At 43.8% G+C, this 10409-nt stretch overlaps 1 protein-coding gene across 2 annotated transcripts in view; it reads right to left on the bottom strand.

Annotated features, from left to right (window-relative positions):
• DOCK3 (dedicator of cytokinesis 3) overlaps positions 1–10409 on the bottom strand; it is a 539706-nt gene that overhangs the window by 35391 nt on the left and 493906 nt on the right. For both annotated transcript variants that reach the window (XM_075939450.1, XM_075939449.1), the window contains 5 exons: positions 9932–10018; positions 9241–9420; positions 6861–6944; positions 4679–4795; positions 297–418 (listed from right to left, as the gene is read on the bottom strand). In XM_075939450.1, the coding sequence (XP_075795565.1) occupies positions 297–418; positions 4679–4795; positions 6861–6944; positions 9241–9420; positions 9932–10018 (590 nt within the window). The remainder of the gene's footprint in view (positions 1–296; positions 419–4678; positions 4796–6860; positions 6945–9240; positions 9421–9931; positions 10019–10409) is intronic.

The following is a 10409-nucleotide window of genomic DNA, read 5'->3' as shown; positions in this document are numbered from 1 at the left end:
CTTCCAATCTGGACATGAACAGGAACGGGTGGCTTCACTTCAAAGCTTTCCAATGATGACTCTAAATCAAGTATCAGTGGTCACTGCAGATGACCAATGGGAACACTTTTCTCCAAAGGCTGACATTTCTGCCTCCGCCAACTACCTATGAGGCTAGGCTTGTTTGGGCTCCTAACCTTTGTTAAGTTCCCCCTTCTGTCCTCCTGTGGAGTTGTGAGAAGCCATGCCAGTACCGGGTGGTACATTTAGAACATTCTGCTTAAATAATCTAAAGGTTATAGAAGAAAAGCAGGTACCTGTGTCGATGCACCAGCTTGATGCTCTCTGGGCTCATCGGGCTGTGGGACACAAGAACACTGCTGCGTGGGGTGCTGGTACCAGAACAGGCTGGACTCAACTTATCCAAACCAGGCAACTCCTACATAGGAAATACAAAATCACTTCATGACTCTGGAAAGTTTGGAATTTCCCTTTTGGTCAGAAGACTGGTGATAAATCTGTGACTGTGTTCTTCACAGAGCTATTATGGTTCTGCAATTAGTCCGAGAGCTTTCAACCCCCTTCACTCCCAACCAACTTAGCTTGCTACCAGTAATTCTCAGGTACCACCCCAGCAATTTGCTGGAGGCTTAGGTATACAATGGCCCATTTTGCAACCCCCTTCATTTTTAATATGAAGATATGGCTTACAGAGAAAACAGTACCACCATGTCATGTGGCCCAGGCACTTTTTACAAAAATGGTGAACTGCAGACTAGGAGTTATAATCTGCGGGGACCACATTTAAATGCTGTCCATATTGTAGAATTCTGGAAGCCTCATTTGAGGCTATCCTCACATGATACTAACTTAGCTAACACTAATATGGATTTGCCTTTCAGCGTATAATATAAAATGTTATCACACGTAATAAAAGATGTTTTCTTAAATCTTTGAAAGATGACTCCTCTTTGTTTTTTAAAATGTAAAGGGAGTCAAGATATCTGTGAAAATGACAGTCTGCCATTTCTTAGGACCCATGTAACGCAGACGCATCAGGAGCTGGCCCACTGAAGAATAAAATAAAGAGACAAGTGGACATGACTCTTGGTGACAGTGGAGTCAATGGCTCCTCTACGATGTCTGACAACATAAAACAATCTGAGAAGCAGAGAAATTTAGATGTGTCTTGAGATCACTGATTCTACATGAACCACAGATAAAAAATAAACTTTAACCAGTCAGTCAGTACTTGCAGAGAGACTAATGATTATTCTATGACTGTTCCATTTTTCTTCCCGCCCCTCTCCCCCACAACACGTCGCCTTTTTGGTGAGGTGCCTGTATAGTGCGCATTAGGGTGGGATGTACAGGGCATAAATTGGCCATACGGAAGAGATGACCATAGGACTTTGTGATCAGATTTCTTCAACCTGGACAGGAGCAGTCTTCTAAATGAGCTATAACTTATACAGCATTAGCCTTTCTAATTGTGAACTGCTGGTTCTACAGCTGCAGCCAAATTTTGAGACATTTGAGACAGATACATCTTGAGTAACTGAGATGCACCACAAATCACGTTTTGTATAATTAACGTCTTCTTGTTAAGCTTTCAAACAAATTGGCAAGAAAAAAATTGCTGATCATACAACTCTTCTGAATGACAATACATCATTCAGAATTACATGCCTATTTATTATGTGGTATTGACACTAACTTTTAGCCTCTGTCTTCTTAAATACCCATGGATGCTCTGTGCTGGTGAATTGTAAGAAACGATAATTACATGAAATGGACATCTGAGTGGCAACCACGCTAACAAAGTAATGACTTCAGTAGCCGTTCCTAGAGGCAAGCTCTTTTTAAATCTCCCAGCAAAACTAAATGCAAATCAAATCCTGTACACTTGGTTAAACAACAAACTGAAGAGGTCCCATTATTTCAACATTGGAGATTCACCCTGACATTTCCTAAAGCAGGGAGTAGAAGGCCCTATTTGGTCTTTCTATTATTACAGAATAAAAGACATACAAATATGCATATATGTGAAATGGTGACTGCCAGTTATCTACCTTGGCTAGATTTCTATGGTATGGAGGTAAAAACATCCGCAGCTGTGGGTGCCCTGATTATACTAGCTCTCCCACCGCTGTGGCACTGGACTTATGTTAGGACTTTTCAGGCTAAAAAGCCTAGGGGAAACAAGGACATTTGGACTATAGGATTGATCCTCTGCCTTCTACTGGTGTCCTTGTCTACTGAGAGGGCTCCCATCACCCAGTACAGGCAGCAGGAAAGGACTTGTCCCACAAAAGATGAGTAGGAGGCATATCCAATCAACATGCTGGCTTGCACAGCTCTTTGCTGAATGAGTACAATCTGCCAACTGGACGTGTCCAGCCCCACACCCAGGTAGCACCCATGCTACACTGAACAGGTTGCAACAGGATAACTATCTGGTGAGATGGGCAGCAAGTACTGTCTAGTCATCTTTATCCCCACCCCTGGCATAGCACCTGAAGTAAGAGGTGGGCAAAATACGGTCCACAGGCAAGATCAGGCCAGCCAAGTTGCTGGATCCAGCCCGCTAGAGCCTCAGCCAGGCTCCCTGCTTGCCCTGTGTCTGCACACTGCTCAGAGCAGCTGTCTGAATGCTGTGAGCCTGTGGAGAGAAGTTTTACGTGCTGTCCCCACCCCCAGCACAATCTCGCAGCTCCCATTGGCTGATTTGCAGCACAGGTAGCGTGCAAAGTATCCCTCCCCCTACAGGCTGCTGGCTGGGAGCTGCCAAGGTAAGCGCCTCCTGGCCAGAGCCTGCCTCTGACACCCCAGTCCCATCCTCCCCCCAACCCACTGCCTCCTCAGATCACACTCACCTCAGATCACAATCCCCTCCTACACCCCTTCTCCAAGTCACAACCCCCTCCCAGACCTTGCACTCCAATTCCCTACCCCCAGTCCCAACCCAGACTCCTGCACCCCCCTGCACTCCTGTCCCAAGTCACAACCCCCTCCTAGACCTCTGCACTCCCTCCTGCACCCCTCCTCCCGGTCTGAATCCTCTCCTGCACCCACACCTGTCACGTTATTGGATTGTGAGGGGAGCAGCCAGGTCACTGCTGCACCCATGGGGGGGGGGTGTTTGCCCCAAAAGTGGTACAAAGGGGGGGCCAATGTGAGGGGGTCAAACAAAAGCTTACTTTCTTCTGGTTCTGTATCTGCTCTTCATATATCTGTATAATGTCTGTGTGTGTAGTTAGGAATCTGTAGTCTGTATGGAGACTGGAAGTCTCTCTGAATGTGGTTGAGCATTGGGCAGGTCCAGCCTATGGACATGTTAATTAGCGAGGCCCTGTGGGACAATAGCACTCAATGCGCCAAGGACATACCTCGGGAATGGTGACCGACACCTAAGGGCTACCAGCAGGGAACACAGTGATAGGCCGCTGGCCAGGTGACCTGCTGCAGCCAAGAAGAGACCAGGAAGGAGGTATAAAGAGGCCATGTGGTGGACTCCATCTTGGTACTCAGCTCAGCACTTCATCCCAGAGGCAGCAGTGCAGGGATTGAAGGGCCGGAAAGAACTGTGGACCCATCCTGATCTAGGATGCGCAACAAGGACTTTTGAGCCAGCAGCTGTAACATCTCTGCTAGAGCCTGCATCGAGAACTGGGAGATTTGATGCATGTAATGTATGATACTTTAGCAACCTTACTCTCATGCTTTTCTTTCTTGTGGTAATAAACCTTTAGATGGTAGATTCTAAAGGATTGGCTCAGCGTGATTTGTGGGTAAGGTCCAGAGGGTAAATTGACCAGGGATCTGTGGCTGGTTTCTTGGAACCGGACAGAACTCGTTTGGGGTAGGTGGGATTGGGTGCTAAGACCCCCCCACCTGTGTATGAGGCCCCGGGCCATCTGGGGCACGGATATTGCTGCGGTGTTGGAGGGGTTTTGCTCATGAGGCTTCAGGCAGGCTGCTGAAGTGCTCTGTGGGACTGGTTTGTGGCCTGTTTGGAGAGGTCACCAGTCTGGGGGATGCAAGGAGCCCCGAAGTTGAGCAATTCGCCCTGAGCGGACGCCCTCAGCTGTGCCCAGACACGGCCCAGTCCATCACAACACCCTCTCCTGGAATCTGCACTCTCTTCTCCAGCCCCAGGTCACAACTCCCTATTTCACCCAAACTCCCTCCCAGATCCAACACCCCTCTTCCCCCCAATCCTTTACCCAAACCTCCTTTCTGTACACAACCCCCTTTCTGTACACAACTCTCCATTAACATTATGAAAGAGTACAACCTTTGACCACTCAAATGAATTCTTGCAGTGTCCCCCTATCAAAAATTATTGCCCACCCATACCCTATGGTAAGGGCAAAATTTTGTCCTATTACATGTAATAGTGAGAATTCAGCTTCACAGATCTTCTGTCACATCACCAGTGATATAAATTAGAAAGAGACCTTGAAAAATCCCAGGGATTATATTAAAAGTTCAGTTTGCAAATCTTTTGGGGCTTTATTTCTTGCACTGGAAACAAGGTTTCTTGTAAGAGTCAGATAATTCCATAGACACTAGATAATTCAATATACACTAGTTTTCCAGTTCCAATGTGCATCTCATTGCAACTGAATGATTTTGTATCATGTCTCTGGACTACTGACTATGACCAAAGAAGTGGCAGTGATAGGGATTATCTTACATGGTACAGACTAGATCGCATCATTTGGAACTGATCAATCAGTTTCTTATGCAGGGGACGCATCTCTGGATGTACAAATTTCTCATGTACTGCCAGACCCACTCCAAGAACATGCACCTATTAAAAAAGAAATAACATCATGAATCAACAACATATTCATTCGGTCTACAGGACATTACATAATTATGTCCTCTAGTTTGGTCAGTGAGAGATATCTGTTAAATTTGCAAGACTACTGAAAATTAGCAAACATAAGAAAGCTGTCAGGTCTGTGTTTAACATATATTTTGAGTGTGAGATCACCACATTTGTGACATGCTGGATTTACATTTCCAAGAGATAACAGTAAAATGACAAATTTGTTTCACTCTGCAGAGCAAACAATAATGTCTTCACTCAAACAGACCTTTGTGACACAGGAAATCCCTTTTTGCCCATGTCTTCATAGTATCAGAAGAGAGATTAAAGCTGCTAATGGAGATTTGTAGTGGGGTTTCCTACAATTAATCTGAACAGTGGCAAAGCTGCATGCATACTGCTATCTATTCGCTCTCTGTTACTCATTATTTATTCATAAATGTCCCATTTTTAAAGGTCATAAATATAATGAGGAGTAGGGTTATATAAACTCTCAGATGAGCGAACACAGTGACACTTAATAATAATACTTAGAATTTATATACTTTACACTATTTACAGGTGGTAGCTAATAGATTCTTATGACGTTATCTGAGTAATTGTTAAGATAAGCATTATCCTTATTTTGCATATGGAAAATCTGAGATACACAGACATTAAGTGACTCTCAAAGTCCTTACTCTTTTTGCTAAATAAACCTGAAATCTCCATTCAGACTTGGACAGACTTTTTTAATATAGTCTAAGAATGACTATACTGGGTCAGATCAATGGATCAGGCCCAGTATCTTCCAACAGTGGCCAGTGCCAGATGCTTCAGAGAGAATGAACAGAACAGGATAATCATCAACTGATCCATCCCCTTTTGTCCGCTCCCCTCTTCTGGCAGTTAGACACTTAGGACACCCAGAGGAAGAAGATGCATCCCAAACCATCTCGGCTAATTGCTACTGATGGACTTACTCTTCATGAGAGTGCTATAATTTTGGCCTTCACAACATCCCCTGGCAATGAGTTCCACAGATAGAGTGTTCACTATGGCCGTGTCCACACTCAGGGGTTCTTTCGAAAAAAGTACCCTTTTTTCGAAAGAACTTCCCCTGCATCCAGACTCAAGCCGCGTTCTTTCGAAATTATTTCGAAAGAACGCGGCTTTTCTTTCGATGGCGGTAAACCTCGTTTCACGAGGAAGAACGCCTTCCTTCGAAAGTTCCTCTTTCGAAGGAAGGCGTTCTTCAATGTAAAGAGGCCGTCTTCGAAAGAGAGCATCCAGACTCGCTGGGTGCTCTCTTTCGAAAAAGCGGATTTCCTCTATTGAAAGATCCGCCTGCAGTCTAGACGCGATCTTTCGAAAGAGGCTCTTTCGAAAGATGCTTTCGAAAGAGCCTCTTTCGAAAGAAGCCTGCAGTCTAGACACAGCCTATGTGAAGAAATACTTCCTTTTCTCTGTTTTTAATTTGCTGCCTATTCATTTCATTTGGGGAGGTGAATCCTGGTTCTTGTACTATGGGAGGAGTAAATATTTTGCCAGTCAGTTTAATAGTGATATGATTTTTCTTTCCCACCCAAATGCTGATTTACAAACCTGTCGGGTGAGATTTTATGTTTGTGCAAGTGAGACATTGAGAACACTGGATAGAGTCAGGGACAGTGCAAGTACGCTCTCCTATATGGCTCTGTACCACCTGTACCATCACTTCTACCACCCTTAGTATGTCTATCCTGAGACTCTACTGAGAAGAGACTACCAATTGTCCCAAAGGATAAGTAGATTTGTTATGGAGAAAGACATCCATTGCTTAATCAATCAAATCAATTTAATTTGTAATCTAAATTAGGCTTCAACTCACGTCTATAAAGGTGAAAGGCTAGCGCATTATTAATTCACTGGCCTTCTCACTTCCCTATATTTTAAATACACTGTAAAGCTCCTGTGTTTCTTTGCTTCTGAATGAATTATTTAGCTCTGGGTTATTTAAAGTGATTGCTGAGAAATCCATACACTATGACAGCTTCTTCCTTCATCTTTAAAAGCACAGCAGTACCTGTTCCTGCATGAGCTCCTTGAGCTGAGTGATTTTTTCGGCGTCTCCTGGGTGCTTGGTGATATAATCTTTATCAAAAAAGGCCTGTGGGAGAAAGACAAATCATCTCCTTATTAGGAAACATTTCATTATGTCCATATGTCATAGAGGGAGAGAAGAAGGAAGAGAAATCTTAGGGGACCCACGCACACTTAGCAAATTGAAAATTCCACTTAACTGATCTCTTGTAGTGTCAGGGACTTAGGTGAAACTACAGCACCACAATTTTAATTGCCTAGATAATTCTGCTCTTCAGTTAGAGAGATTACTCTTGAGTAGCAGAAGGTAGTCCCTCCCAGTCCCAAAGGATCATGAATCTAATCAAATCTCCCCACATAACAGAGCAGAGCATTACCACTAAGACCTGGATCAGCCCATTACTTGAATTTTATGTAGCTTCCTTTATTTAAGCATCTCAAGAAACTGTAGGGACTGAGTGACTAACCTAGTAAATAATGATAGAAATGTAGTAAATAATGTAAGGGATGAAGAGCTTTTTCTATGTTTCTCTGCAGTGCACACACAACCCAAAAGTGTGGACCAGCATTATCAGTATTCAGTATGCGTCCATGTATCTCCCTTTTGCAAAATACATCTTTAACTAACTCCCACCGAGCGAAACAGCGCAGGAGGTCCCCTTAGGACTAAGATTATACTGGACACTGTCTGGCAAAGACAACTCTTCGGAAGTGCAAGCCAGCAACTTTCCCTCAGCAGGGACTTCAGCATGTTCAGTCTCTATCAGCACAGAGAACAATTCCCACTGCCTGCTTTGCAAAATGAATTCACAGTGTAACCACAAATAAACTGCCTGTTTCCCTGTTGTGCATGCAACCTCAGCTTTGCCAACATCAATCAGAATTGACACTTGAGAAGCTTAGCTTTCAGCTGCGACCACCAGAAGAGACTATCCAGAACCTATATCTAGACATTAACACTTAGCTACATCCAGCAGGATTCAAATGTCCAAGTGCTCATATATAAACAATGAAACATTGGATTTTAGCAGGGCCATCCTTAGCCATATGCAAAACATGCAACTGTATAGGGCACCTCAAAATTTGGGGTCTCACTGAGTTTCAATGTGCACCCACCTGCTTCTTTCTATCCCAGTTCTGTGGCTCTCCTTCCTCTGGAGAGGATCTAGTTAACTTAAAAATGAAAAAGCCTGCAGAACACTGAACCCGAGAAAATGCCATTTAAGTGGCAATGAAGCCATTTAACAGCATTTGCCAACCCCAGGTCTACACTGTCAGCTTCTGAATGTACCGAGTGAGGGAACAGGAATTTAGTTTAAAATCTGCTTTAAAGATATTTCATTAGTGTGTTGCTAAAGATTATAAGAATCACAGCTCTAAAAAACTATGATTACGTTCTATGCCAAGCTGCCGTTGGATATAGGGCACCTGTGTAGGGCCCTAAACATCGTAAGGACATCCCTACCCTTGACTCCATCCTCCCTCCTCTTCCTGTCCCTGTTCTGTTGCTGTTGCAGCCTGGTGAGTCTTCCTCCAGAGAGGATCTAGTTAACTTAAAAGTGAAAAAGCTTTTCAGCCTGCAAGACCTAGTAGCACAACACTTAAACTGTTAAAGAGCCACTGAAGTGAAAATGAAGCCATTTAACAGGCATTTGAAACACCCCAGGTATTATACTCAGTTTCTGAATTTACTGACAAAAACTGTTTTGCATTCCCATAATATTTACTCATAATATGTTAGTTTTCAGGGCCTTAGTTTAAAATTTGCTTTCAAAATATTTAATTAGGGTGTTCCTGAAGATTATAAAATCACATCTCCCCCACCCTGGGGACTGCTGTTGGGCATAGGGGTGCCAGTTTAATAATGCAGGTTGAACCTCTCTAGTCCGGCACCCTCAGGACCCGACCAGTGCCAAATTGTAGAGGTGAATATTGTCTAGCAGCACTGCCAACACTCCCACTGTTTCTGGGGCTCTTAAGATATTTAGGCATACATTAGAGCTAAATACCAGCACAGAACACTGAGAGCCAGGACTTTATGGGATCGCGGGACACTTGACCCCACCCACGATAAATGGACATTTGCTAACTAAAATCTTGCTGGACCATTGATGTTGCCGGACCAGAGAGTGGCAGACTAACTAAAGAGGTGTAACCAGTACTGCATAGGGCCCCATAAATCCAAAGGACGACCCTGGATTCAGCTTTCTGTTTAGATGACAAATGTGAAATTGGGCCTGCTGGTGTAATTTCTTGTATTTGACTTTTTAAGTCATGCTCTTTTCAACACAGCAGGAGAAAGGCTGCTGGGAAAGAGTTGCTAATGGGTTGACACCAAGTTCAGAGGACCAGTTCCTGCTTACCTCCTGGTACCGTGCTATTCCACCATTCACTGCTGCATCAATCACTCCATTCAGACACATGCTGAGGAGGTTAATGTTGCCATGCATTTGCTTGTGCTGATACTGGCTTATCAGTGTCCTCAGCTCCTGGTTTTTGTTCTCCACAACTTGAATGGCATTTTCCAAAGGGCTCACCTCAACCTATAAGGCAAGAAAGAATAGTTGGATGCCACAGACACCTCACTGCCACAGTGTTCCCTTCCTTTAAATGAAACCAAACCCTACGCTGCTTGATGAGCCCTTCAGTTTTTTTCGGCCACGCAGACTAGCCAGCCATTTTAACAAGATGGCTTTTCACAACAGTTTTACTGTGTGTCCGCAATACATCTCAATTCACCTCACTGCACACTCATCTTGGCAGTTACAATAGCTGTCACATGTCTCTGAATAAGTGACTGGAGATGCTGTCAAGATTCAGAATCACACCTCACTGTCACTTACTCTGATTGCTCTGTTCCATTCACACTGCTCCTCTTGTTATGTTTAGCAATTATTTGGGCTGAGGGAATGCTGGGAAAGGAATCTACAATACCCACCCATGAAGCATGAGTCTTTTCAATGCCAGACCCAGACAAGAGACTTTAAATTGCCCATCCTTCATCCTTAAGAAACTATCCATTCAAATCTCAGTTACAAATATAACAAATGTTACCAGCTCTCTTCTCTCCACTTCAAACCACCGAGAGATCCCAGGCAAACTGTGAGTCAGTGTTAGAGTGGTACGCTCAATCCACAAGCTCTGCAAGAAATACAGTGAGTGTGAAACCCCAGCAGTCAAGATCTCTACACACTTTTTCTCACTGCTGTTGTTCAGGGATAGCCATGTAGGAGAGCTCATTAATACTCTGAGCAGATATTGTTTTCTACAACAGAATTTAACATGAAGCCAAAGTTTGCTTTGAATTTAAACACAAAGAAAAAAAATTCAGTGTGCTTGAAAGCAACATATCAAACCTTTCTAGACCTCAGACGCTAGGTCTGCTATCAGTTAGCTAGGAGCATTTTGGGTACTATCAATCAACAAAGGAAACCCCAATACTTCAGAATCCCTCTCCATGGCGTTGTGACAAGTACCTTTAAAATACAGTAGGCTTTACCTAGGCCACCTGTGCAGTCATTAGGCTCAACAG

Source organism: Pelodiscus sinensis, chromosome 11, assembly GCF_049634645.1.
Source record: "Pelodiscus sinensis isolate JC-2024 chromosome 11, ASM4963464v1, whole genome shotgun sequence".
NCBI lineage: Eukaryota > Metazoa > Chordata > Testudines > Trionychidae > Pelodiscus > Pelodiscus sinensis.
Note: the sequence above shows the minus strand (reverse complement) of the source record. Positions and strands in the feature narration are given on the sequence as shown.